The sequence below is a fragment of the Stigmatopora nigra genome, chromosome 9 (assembly GCF_051989575.1).
Source record: "Stigmatopora nigra isolate UIUO_SnigA chromosome 9, RoL_Snig_1.1, whole genome shotgun sequence".
Taxonomy (NCBI): Eukaryota; Metazoa; Chordata; class Actinopteri; order Syngnathiformes; family Syngnathidae; genus Stigmatopora; species Stigmatopora nigra.
The window spans coordinates 12,764,204-12,777,301 of NC_135516.1; the positions used below are offsets into that span (position 1 = coordinate 12,764,204).

Genomic DNA, 13,098 nt, shown 5'->3' on the forward strand with positions numbered 1-13,098 from the left:
AAGAGGGCATATTTAGCATTTTTCATGATATATTCTGATGTATTATATCGTCCCTGGCTTTTCTCCACTCTAATTAATTAGAATGGGAACCCTCTAGATTCAAATATGTAAAGTAACATATGGCGTAGCTTCATCATCATGTCATTAAGTAACTTTGCGCAAACTTCAAAGGAGAGTTTTCGAGGAATGGCGTCGGAAAACCCGGCTATTATTTTGCGTTTTTGATTAGCCGCGAGCGCTACTTTGATGATGGAAAAAGTTGCCGGAGCGGCTTTTTTTTAATGGGCCACCCCATTTTTGTTGTTCTCGTTATTTAGCCTCACGTCCTTAATTCTTGTTGTTGTTGTGCGTCCTCAGTGGGACGCCTGTTGATCGAGTTCAGCTCCCAGATGACGATGGAACGTGTACAACGAGAGAATCCCAACGTGACGGAGGGAGGACGCTACACGCCGCCTGATTGTCGGGCTCGTTGGAAGGTGAGGTCTTGTGTTGGGGGGGGGGGGGGGGGGGGGGGGGGTAGTTGTAGTTGTATTTTGGGCTAAACTGCAGTAAAATACTTTTTTTGTAAGTTGAAATTTTCGTAGAGCAGAATTTTACATTGAATTAGTACAGGGTTGGGCAAAGTTTTTGGGCTTGGGGGGGCCACATTGACTTTAAAAATGTGACAGATGGGCGGGGTCAGCACGAGATACGATACAGATAAAAAAGTGCATCCGTTAACAGTACATATGAAACATAAACGGAAAAAAGGACTCAAGGATTAACATACTCATCACTCATCATTAAAGTCTGAAGTATAAAGTACAAAGTCAAGTCAAAAGGAATTTATTAAGAAATATTAAAATGTCATTTAAAAAAGATAGAGGGACTGTAAAACAAAAACAAATATCTATCATTTAATTGTTTTTTTTTTTCAAGGTGGCCATTATCATCCCATTCCGACACCGGGAAAACCACCTGAAGTATTGGCTGCACTACCTCCATCCCATCCTGCGACGTCAGAGGATCGATTACGGCATCTATATCATCAATCAGGTAAGGGGAGGGATTTGTCTTTTATTTTGATATTTATTATCAGTCGAATTTTGCAATAACTCTATATAAAAACATTTGGAAATATATATCATCCAAAAAAATGTGCATGCTAGGCTAGCTAACACTCTAAATCACAGGTCTCAAAGTGGTGGCCCGGGGGCTAAATATGGCCCTTCGCATCATTTTGTGCGGTCCGGGAAAGTCAATGATGAGTGCCGACTTTCTGTTTTAGGATCAAATTAAAATGAAGAGTATAGATGTATATTAAATGTCCTGATTTTCCCACTTTTAAATCAATAATTGTAATTTTTAATCCATTTTTCCGTGTTTTTAGTTCAAAAATAATTTTGTAAAATCTAAAAATACATTATTTTAGATCTATAAAAACTGAATATTCAGGTATTTTAATCCAGTTCCTTTAATCCATTTATTTAAAAAAAAAATCGAAATATTATTGGCTAGGATGGGCTCCAGCACCCCCCCAATGGTGAGAGGGGAGACCTGCCTTGGAAGGACTTTTGTAGTTGGGAATTGGCGCTTATATTTAGCACTAGAAAGACATCTTGCGTAATATCCTAAAAAAAAAAAAGTCTGCATATGAAGTAGGCTTCCAATTGGGACACCATGGAGGATAGCGGCGACCAGTCCTGCTCAAAAAGACACAAAATGAAGGCTGGATTCGAAGCACTAGACGGTGAAGATCAATTTTTAGTGCTTTTCATTCCATTTGAACCTTCACCAGCCGGTTTCGACCGGTTTCGACCGGTTCCTGGTTACCTCAACAACAGCCAATCGCATTGTGCCGTATTTTAATTGGTCTTTTGATGAACAGTGGAACGTAATATTCTTTTGGAACATATCACGTCGATTAGTTTCTGCTTCATTTGTTGGGAGAATAGTGCAAATTATATTCCATAACACATTTTTTTGTAGTTTTTAAATGATCTCGTGTTAGCGTGATTTTATTCAAATGCTAACCGTGTCAAGTCTATTCAATTAAAACTGATTTTTTTGTCTTCTCATCTCGTTACTACCAAATATTGGAAGGAATAATGAAATGTTAACAATGTTTTTTGGAAGAAAATGACCGGGGAAAAAGATAGTAATCTCCTTGTAAATGTGGAATTTGATTGTTTTTTTCTGTACTCTGAAAAGAGCAACTTCAGACATTTTGAAAGAATTGGGAGGCATTCATAATTTAACACGCCTGCTCCTGAAAAATAATTGAAAGCATAAAAAAAATTATTTAGCGCCATCGACTAAAGGCATGGAGTTTATTCCACAAAAAAATGGGGAAAACTTTGAAAAACTTAACATAAACATGAACAACTTTAGCAGAGATTCTTAATAATATTGTTGGGAAAGCTGAAATGCTAAGCTATTTTAGCTTTTATTTATTTTTAGCATAATTTTCGTACTTGTTAGTACATGTCAAATAATGGCGATTGTTTTAATCAAGAGAAATAGAGTAGATTTTTAGCTAGCTGTCTTCTCAAATAACGTTAGCATGTGTCAAATAATGGCTACCGTTTTTTTTAATGGTAGAACACGTTGCTACTTTCCCATTATCTTATATTGAGATTTTTTTAATAAATGGATTAAAAGAACTTTATTAAAAGCCCTGAATATTCAGTTTGTTATAGATCTAAAACAATATTTATTTTAGCTTTTTTTAAATATATTTTTAGATTTTACAAAATGATTTTTGAACTAAAAACAGAAAAAAATGATTAAAAAATGACTATTATTGATTTAAAAGGGGGAAAATCAGGAAATTTAATATACATCTATATCTATCATTTTAATTTAATCCTAAAACAGAAAGTCGGCATTCATAATTGACTTTCCCGGGCCGCACAAAATCATGCGGCGGGCCAGATTTGGCCCCCGGGCCGCCACTTTGACAACAGTGGGTTAAAATATCCCAATTTTTGTATGAATGATGTGAGGAAACAGAAAAATGAGGGCAAATGATAAGGAAATGATGAAACCCACACACACATACACACACACACACACACACACACACACACACACACACACACCCACACAGCGCCACCTACACACAGAGGCGATATCTCAAAGTGACGGCGAGATTGGAGAAGGCAGATGGCGTCCCATATTGGTGGCGATGGGAAACCAGGAGGGATGAGTCACCTGGCGGTATTGAGCCGCAGCAGGTCTGGATTGGACACGTGGCGTCCAATCCAGACGCCGCCATGTCTATGTGTGTGTGTGTGTGAGAGAGAGTTTCCGGACATAATGAGAAAATAGCAGCAGCAGCAGGAAGGAGAAAAGAAAATTGCATTTGAACAACCATTTAGAAGTTGGCTTTTTTACTCTTATGATTTGTGGATTCTGTTAGAAACGCTTCATTAAAATTACAGTTAAAGGTTAAAAGCAAATGGTTGTACGGAAATCATGTCATTTTCAGAAGATTACAGTTGGCTTTTTAAGATGTTTTTAGTATATTAAGTATTTATTCCTTGTCAAAGGATCATTCAGTAACTTATAATACAAAAAAATACATATACAGCATGATTAATACCTTATAGAATCATATCTCTACTTATAAAAGTATTGGTTTCAATACTTTTTTTGTAACTTGAATATTTTGTAAGTAAAAGTGTACTTTATATGTAAATTTGGTCATTCCTTCCACGGACCTAAAAAACAAAAAACAAATCAACCCTTAAAAAATTATCTATAACCCAATTTTCTATGAAAGATGCGATAATTGGACAAAAATTATAAGGAATTTTATTATTTATGTCATTAAATGAATAACAAGCTACACTGATGTTACCAGGACAATTTCAAAATAAAATAACGGATACAGGAAATTCATTTACATTCAGAGGGATTGCGTAACCTGAAAAATTCACAAGTAGAGGCATTTATAAGTAGAGGCATTTATAAGTAGAGGCATTTATAAGTAGAGGCATTTGTAAATAGAGGCATTTGTAAATAGAGGCATTTGTAAGTAGAGGCATTTGTAAGTAGAGGCACGAAAACTATGTTTACACTTGGCAACAAAACTTTTCAGAAATCAAAGAGTTACAATAACAACAACAACAAGTTTTAACCTACTTATATGGCTTTAATTTTGGCATGCTTTGTTCCAAATTGTGGGAAAAAAACACATTTAATTGTGCTATTTTGGGACTTGATATCACTATCCACAAAATGAGGTAACTCGTATTTATTTCTGAAAAGAAGGCGACGGGGAGATCCCTCCCTGCCAGGAATGGAATTGGCAATTCATAACCCTCGTTATCCCACAACTGTCAAACGTGTCAAAAAACATGAAGAAAAATACACGCCGGTCCCTTCCGTCCGTCTCCGCGGAAAAACGGCGAACGAAAAAAAACAAGAAGTACCAAAAGTAGCGTGTCAAAAAACCTGTAAGAAAGACTGAATGGATTTAAAGGGGAGGACGCAAACTCTGACAAACGTCAGGGCGGGAAAATGTGGAGGGCAAGGTCGCTGTGCCGTAACCAGGGATGGGGGGTGGCGGCTTTTTCCCGGGTGTCACTCAAAAGAGAAACAGCTGACGCGTGTGTAAAGAGACAAACGCAAGTGTACTTCGGGGAGCTGCCACCTGACATCAGACGCTCAAGTGGCGTGAAGGGAAAAAGACGTTAGCAGATGCTCGCCGTGGCTGCCGGTTCCCCATCCACTGACAAAATAATGGCGTCCACGTACTTGAATACAGTGCGACCGTACTCCAGATACTAGCTTTAATGTGTTCTGGGACTGTCGATTTACTCTTAACTCAAATGAATGTTTCCCATTGAAATGAACTGAAAACTAATTAATTGGTTCCAACCCTCTGAAAAAACACCAAAAATAGATTATTGGATTGGATAAAATGTTTTTATTTGTTCTAATGAGCAAGTCTATTAACAAAGTAATACATAACTAGTGGTTTAAAACTGCTGAAATGGGTTTGATAGTACTGAAATGTGTTTAATAGTACTAAAATTAGACAGGTTTTGTGGAGGGGAGTAAGGGGGGTTGGACTTTTTGCATGGTAACACGCTCGTAACATAACAAACTAATTTAAATGAACTTGGATTATGATGCAGACACACTCAAAAATCTGTTTAATCTAACCTTACTCTAAATTTAATTCTAATTTACCGTATTTTCACGACTACAAGGCGCACTTAAAAGTCTTAAATTTTCTTCAAAATAGACCTTATAATACAGTGTGCCTTATAATACAGTGCGCCTTATAATACAGTGCGCCTTATAATCCAGTGCGCTTTATAATCCAGTGCCTCTTATAATCCAGTGCGCTTTATATGTGGGAAAATGTCATTCATTGAGGGTGCGCCTTATAATGCAGTGCGCCTTATAGTCGTGAAAATACGGTAGTTTGACATTTTGATACCTTTCTTGGCTCTATTGGCCCCGCCTCCACCCTGACGTTCAAATGTAACCTATCGAGGGTTGTTTACTTTTGTCTTCCCTTCAAAATATTCCTAAAATGATGCACACAAATGTCCTCGCAATAGAATAAAGCATGAAAAGTAGTATATACTCCTCTCGTATTAGCGAAAAAGCTCCGCCATTCGCAATGACTAACAGAGAAAAAAAACCTGAAAAAATGCTAAGCTCCGCCCAGTGCTCGTATAGATATTACACCAGGGAGTAATTTTTTCCTCCCACTCGATTCCAATCCTCTGAAAATGCCCCTCCCCGACCACGCCATCAAATCTGGGCCGTCTCTATTTCTAAGTTAGCATCCTCCTAGCGCGTCCTCTTCTTTAGGCCGTCATTAGTTTGCTAAAAATAGCTTGAAATTGTGCTACGCTAGCGCGCCGCCGCCGTGTTATTGCAAGCAAATGGCCCTCAATTGTGTTAATGTGATTTCGCTCCGTACACGACAGGACGGCAAGCACGCTAATTAAATTGGCCGGCGCCGGCCCGTGGCCTTTTCGCTTGTGCGTCGTCGTCGTCGCCGCCGTTGTTGTGTGCCACGCGGGGAAAGTCGTTGCGACAAATTAGCGCTCTTGGCCCCTCGCCAGCACCGACACGATTCCTACGAGAAAACGAGCCACGGCGAGAGGGAGGGATTGAATACTGTGTTAGCTTTTGAATGAGATATCTCTGTGTGTATTTGTATAGCAGTGTAGTACAGTAATCCCTCGATTATCGCGGTCAATGTAGACCAGATATGGCCGTGATAAAGGTAAAACTGCAAAGTAGGGTAACCCCTATTACAAAAATAAATCAATCAGTCAGTAAATAAAATAAAATAATATTTTTTCCCTATTTACTGAATTAGTTTTAAGTAGCAAGCGACAGAGGGGGAGTGGCTTCCGCTGGCAAGTTTCAGTGTGGATTTTCACATTTTTATGAATGTTAAAAAAATTGAATTAAAAAAAGAATACACTTACACAAAAAATATTACATAAACAAAAAAATGACAAACATTACACAAACATGACATAAACACAAAAGAATGGGTATAAATTGGGTACAAAAATTACACAAACCCCCAAAAAAATACATTTTTTTTAAAATAAATAAAAAATTTCCTCCAGAAAAAAAACGCAATGTAGTGAAGCTACAATAATCGAGGGACTGCTGTAGTACTGTTGTGCTATCACCAATGGTCATACAATGGAATATCCAGAGAGAAAAATTAACATAACCAGATTAAAATCAAACTATTACAAGATTAAAATCAAAATACTATAAATTAAAACCGCGAAACTCATTTTGTTGCTCATTTTTCTCAAACATCACCCACCAGTTATTTAGGCATCAACTTTTGCCCACAAAGTCTATGTATTTTTCTTGCATGATGCTAACTAGCTTAATAACAAAATGAGCTAACATGAACTAGCATTCAATTAGCTTTCATTCATAAAATGAGTATTCAAATGACTCATTCTTATTTCATTCACCAGAAAACATTGTGATTTAATCTTATACTTTTGCATACAATGTTTACGCACACACACACACACACAAAAACACACAAAAATACACACATGCGTGTAAAACATAATGGCGCACAACAGTTTAGTAGAGGTCAATCCATCCCGCCATTGAGCGCTCATAAATACAAGAGCACGGGCGGGCCCACTAAATATGGCCGCCACGCTAAAGCCGTACCTCCGTCCCTAATTGCTTGGCACGACCCGGAGATGGCGCCGCGCCGTAAATTTTCCCTTGCGGGAACCCATCCGTTATTTACTAGACACACAGCAGCAGTAGCGGCGACGCAGATTCCGATTTATGAAAGGCGGCGAGCGTAAATAACGCGGACGGCGGCATGCTAAATCCTCCAGATGTGAGGATTATATACTGATTAACCTTGACGCTAATGAAACTGATCATTCAGAGTAATCGGACAAGTATATCAATTTCATACGGCCCTATAGCGGCCTAACCGTGGGATTCATAAAAATTGACGGTGTCAAATGACCCTTTGGTCATTTGTTGGGGTTTTTCTTTCAGAAATTCAGATTTAAACTAAGAAAATTAACTACAGTAATCCCTCGAATATCGCGACTTCACTTCTCGCCAATTTACTACTTTGGGATTTTGTTTCCTGCTAATAATTATTAAATATGTTTTTATAAAAAGTTGCAAGTTTTCAATTGTCGCAGCCATGTTTGGTTTACACCACAGGTGTCAAAGTGGCGGCCCGAGGGCCAAATCTGGCCCGCTGTATAACTTTGTGTGGCCCAGGAAAGTAAATCATGAGTACCGATTTTCTGTTTTAGGATCAAATTAAAGTGAATACTAACGATGTATATTAAATTTCCTGATTTTCTCCCTTTTTAATCAATGATTGTCATTTTTTGATCCATATTTTCTGTTTTTAGTTTAAAAATCATTTGGTAAAATCTAAAAAATACATTAAAAAAAACCACGTTTTTTTGTTGTTGTTGTTGTTTTTTTTGCAGTTGGGTGAAGACACATTCAACCGCGCCAAGCTGCTAAACGTTGGTTACGTGGAGACACTGAAGGACGGCGACTACAACTGCTTCATCTTCAGCGACGTGGACTTGATCCCCATGGATGACCGTAACCTCTACCACTGCTACGATCAGCCCCGACACTTTGCCATCGCCATGGACAAGTTCGGCTTCAGGTAGGCGGACATCTATGTATATTGGCACCATAAAAAAAATGCTTTGTTTGTTTACCGGCGTCCTTTTTTTCCCTTTTGGTCAGGCTACCCTACGCCGGCTACTTTGGAGGCGTTTCGGGGCTTAGTAAAAAACAGTTCCTGAAGATCAATGGCTTCCCTAACGACTACTGGGGTTGGGGAGGGGAGGATGACGACATCTATAACAGGTGAGTTTTAAAATGGAATTGCATTGCAAGATTGTATGGTAATCCCTCGAATATCACGGTTTCACTACAATGCCGATTTTTTGGGAAAACCGGGGGCCACATTGACTTTAAAAATGTGACAGGTGGGCGGGGTCAACATAAGATAGGATACATATAAAAAAGTGCATCCGTTAATAGTACATATGAAACATAAACAGAAAACTAAAGTATTAACATACTCATCACTCATCATTAAAGTAAAAAGTATAAAGTACAAAGTCAAGTAAAAAGTAATGTATTAAAAAATATTGAAATGTAATTTAATTAAAGATAAAGGGGCTGTAAAAAATGTTTGATTTTGTAGATTTTGATTATCAATCCGTCACCAACCATCCCGTCTGTCCTATTTTTCTCTTCAAAGTAAAGCTTTTGAAATTGGCCCAAGTTTATGATTTTCATTTGGAGCCACATTACAAAGGCAATTTATTAATCTTGCTTTAAGCCGTCGCCGCCGTGTGTGTGAAGGTCACGGGTGGTCTAGCTGCCTGGCCGCCCCCCCCCCCCCCCCCCACACACCCATCCGTTGCCCCCCCTTGCGTCGTCACGGCCGGCTGCTTTAAAAGCCTTTAGAAGAGCAGTGGTAAGAAGCGTGCCCTTCAAAGCTCATTTTGGACAAGCTTCTGCTGCATTCACACACGTTTAATATCAAATCTGGAGGACCCTTTTTTTTCTGGGTCGATTTTTGTATGCGGCTCCAGTGCCACTCGCCACTTTTTGTGGATTTGCTGATACTCATAGACTGAGGGAATCAATAAAGGAGGGAAATGTAGTTTTAACCCCCCATTTGAACAACGATAGCCAATGTGGATGAGATTAGATTATTTTATATTAGATTATTTTATATTAGATTATTTTAGATTAGATTATTTTAGATTATATTAGATTATATTATTTTAGATTATATTAGATTAGATTATATTATTTTAGATTATATTAGATTAGATTATTTTAGATTAGATTACTTCATATTATATTAGATTATTTTAGATTTAGATGAGGTTATATTAGATTAGATTATTTTAGATTTAGACGAGGTTACATTAGATTAGATTATTTAACATTATATTATATTAGATTATTTCATATTAGATTATTTTAGATTAGATTATTTTAGATTTTGATGAGGCTATATTAGATTATATTACTTTAGATTAGATTATTTTAGATTAGATGATTTTAGATTAGATTATTTTAGATTAGATTATTTTAGATTAGATTATTTTAGATTAGATTATTTTAGATTATACTATATTAGATTATTTTGGATTTAGATTAGATTATACTATTTTAGATTTAAATTAGATTAGATTAAACTCCCCTAGGCCGGGTTGGAACTCTTAGCGGGCCGCTTTTAGCCCGCAAGCTGCATTTTTGAAACCACCGCGACAAATTAGCATTCCGAGTAAGCGTTCTAAAAGAAAAAGGGTGATTCGTTCAAGTGTCTTGGTGAAGTGGTTAGAAAGGCAATTTTATTCGGGTTATTCCGCAGTTGTGCACAACAACAAAAATGGAGAAACACTTGCGACGCTATTATGTACAAGAAATAAGAGCAATTTGTCCTTTGGATAGTCTTTTCAAAGCGTGCTGGCCAGCGGACAACGCAGCGTGGAAGCGGATGTTGTTCAGGCTGTGCTAGTTAGTGCCTTCTATTGCATTCCCGCAGAAAATCCGCCATTGTGAGACCAATCAAGCCAATAACTTTTGAGTCTAACACTCATTTAAAGTCTATTTTCGCTGCTGTGTGTGTTGCAGGATCACTTTAAATGGGATGAAGGTATCCAGGCCGGACGTACGCATCGGTCGCTACAGAATGATCAAACACGAAAGAGACAAACACAACGAGCCCAATCCTCAAAGGTATTGTGTCACTTTTACATTTTTCCCAAAATACACCCTTTTTAAAGGCAAATTTGGGCTTTGTCACTACACTTTAATGCAGAAATCCACTTTATAATCACTGGATAGAAGCTATTTGTGGTCATTTGCGCGAATTTTAGCCAAAATCAACAAAAAAAAGTCAATTTATTCCACCAAAATCGATAGGAATTGATCCAAAATATACATAAAGTGGCCTGTAAAGTCCCTAAAATGAGAGATCTGGTCTAACTTTTTGGTGAAGTTTGTCAAAAGTGGGTGTTTGGTATGAAAGTGGGCGGGGCCAGTGCTGGTGTTTTGCTATGCGGGATGGCAGTAGGCGTTTAGAGAGAATAAATAGTGATAATCGGCTTTTAAAGAGCTTAATGTGAGGCGGTACGCTATATTCTTGTTGATGAATGTGCCTCAGAGGGCTCATCCCAACATATTGGGCCTCATTTATCACAACAGCAAATAAGTCATTTATTTATACAACAGCTGCTTTTATGCGTCTGGAAAACACTTGCTGAAGCGGAAGCTCCGCCTCCCACCGTTATTTTTTTTTTTGGATACAGATTTTTGAAAACACAGAAAAAATCGATTAAAAAATGACAATTATTGATTTAAAAGGGGGAAAAATAGAAAATATAATATACATCCATAATCTACATTTTAATTTAATCCTAAAACTGAAAGTTAGCACTCATCATTAACTTTCCCGGCCCACACAAAATGATGCGGCGGGCCAAATTTGGCCCCCGAACCGCCACTTTGACACACACTCTAATAAATGTATGCCACTTTAAATCTACCAACTAAAAACCAATAACTATCCTTCCCTTATCTTATTAAATCACATCCCATCATTCCTTCACACATTTTAAACAACACTCCTCAATGCTACTTCTTGCGCAATCAATATAAGTTAAAAAAAAGTATCAAATCAATATTTTGGGGGCACAAACTAACTCTGAAAAGATCTTTTTTGGCAATGCAAATGAGTTTATTGGAGCTTGCTTATGTTTATCCAGGGAAGCGTCGCCATGACAGTTCAATGAGGGCATGTTATTTTGCCCACACACACACACACTTGAACACACATAAACACACACATACACACTTTAATACACACACACACACACACGCAAACAAGAGTCCATTCTCCATGTCTCCCGGTCATGGTGAAGCATAACAATGAGACGACTGGTCAGCGCAGGCGCAAAAAGAAGCACATTCATCACCTTCACACACACACACACACACACTTGTTTCTGTATAAATTCCTCATGGCGTGTTCAATTTCCCATTCATACTTCATTTATCATTTACCTCCATTTATATCCCGTTTCAGCATCACATTTTCTAATATCTTTCTTTCCATTATATAGTCAATAAAGACAATTTAGTCCAAGTAGACTTATTAGCTCCGTCGGCTAATGAGAAAACGCAGTTAAAGCACGTTGACCGACCAATGGCGTCGCGGCGTATCGGGGAAAGTGTCAATCAAGTGTAGGCCGTGTTTTTTTTTGGGTGATGCGTTCCTTGTGCTTGGATGTATATCAAATTGAAATGTGTGCCAGAGTGGCTTCCCGGCATCCAAATTGAGGGCATCAAATATTCTCTTTATGTACGCGACGGATTAGTCTGTGGCTTTTTAATCTGCGCGCTCAATGGCAGGCTTTATCCGTAGATTTTCTTTTATTTTTTAATATCGCCGTATCTTCCTCCATCCATCTGTCAGCTCCGGAATAATTTCATCCCGCCATTCGTCCACGCTTGATTTTTCTTGTGTCGTGCAGGGGCTCATTTGGCTTCAAAGTGCAGGGAATGCAACCCCCACCCTCCCCTCACTGACAGCCCCCCCCAATCCCGTTCAGATGGAAGTGTCAATCCTTTCCCATATTTCTATTTTTACCTCCTGGTGTCATGCTGTTCGAGGAAAAGATTTCCGGTTGGTGCGTCTGCCATGCTGTCCACAACATTTTGCCACTTGCCGTGTAATCCTCAAGTGCATTAAAACATATGCATGGTATAACTGCCCAGACTTGGATCAAAACTACTACTACCACTACTACTACTACTACCACCACCACTACTACTAGTATTACCACTACTACTAGTATTACCACTACTACTAGTATTACCACTACTACTACTACAAGTATTACCACTACTACTACTACTACTATTACCACTACTACTACTATTCCTACTTGTATTACCACTACTACTACCACTACTACTACTACTACTACTATTACCACTACTACTACTATTACCACTACTACTACTACTACTATTTCCACCGCTACTACTACTACTACTACTACTGCTACTATTGCCACTACTACTAATACTACTACTATCACTACTACTACTGCTACTATTGCCACTACTACTAATACTACTACTATCACTACTACTACTGCTACTATTGCCACTACTACTAATACTACTACTATCACTACTACTACTGCTACTATTGCCACTACTACTAATACTACTACTATCACTACTACTACTGCTACTATTGCCACTACTACTAATACTACTACTATCACTACTACTACTGCTACTATTGCCACTACTACTAATACTACTACTATCACTACTACTACTGCTACTATTGCCACTACTACTAATACTACTACTATCACTACTACTGCTACTATTGCCACTACTACTAATACTACTACTATTACTACTACTACTATTACCACTACTACTACTAACACTACTACTACTACCACTACTACTACTACCACTACTACTACTACCACTACTACCACTACTACTATTACCACTACTAACACTACAACTACTACTACTACCACTACTACTACTACTACA

General features: G+C 38.1%; 1 protein-coding gene across 1 annotated transcript in view; it reads left to right on the plus strand.

Moving 5' to 3' along the window:
* The window catches only part of b4galt2 (UDP-Gal:betaGlcNAc beta 1,4- galactosyltransferase, polypeptide 2), a 32,240-nt gene that overhangs the window by 17,205 nt on the left and 1,937 nt on the right, over positions 1 to 13,098 (plus strand). Inside the window, exons 3-7 of the mRNA XM_077724699.1 lie at positions 358 to 476; positions 919 to 1,035; positions 7,962 to 8,149; positions 8,233 to 8,355; positions 10,147 to 10,251. Of these exons, the coding sequence (XP_077580825.1) occupies positions 358 to 476; positions 919 to 1,035; positions 7,962 to 8,149; positions 8,233 to 8,355; positions 10,147 to 10,251 (652 nt within the window). The remainder of the gene's footprint in view (positions 1 to 357; positions 477 to 918; positions 1,036 to 7,961; positions 8,150 to 8,232; positions 8,356 to 10,146; positions 10,252 to 13,098) is intronic.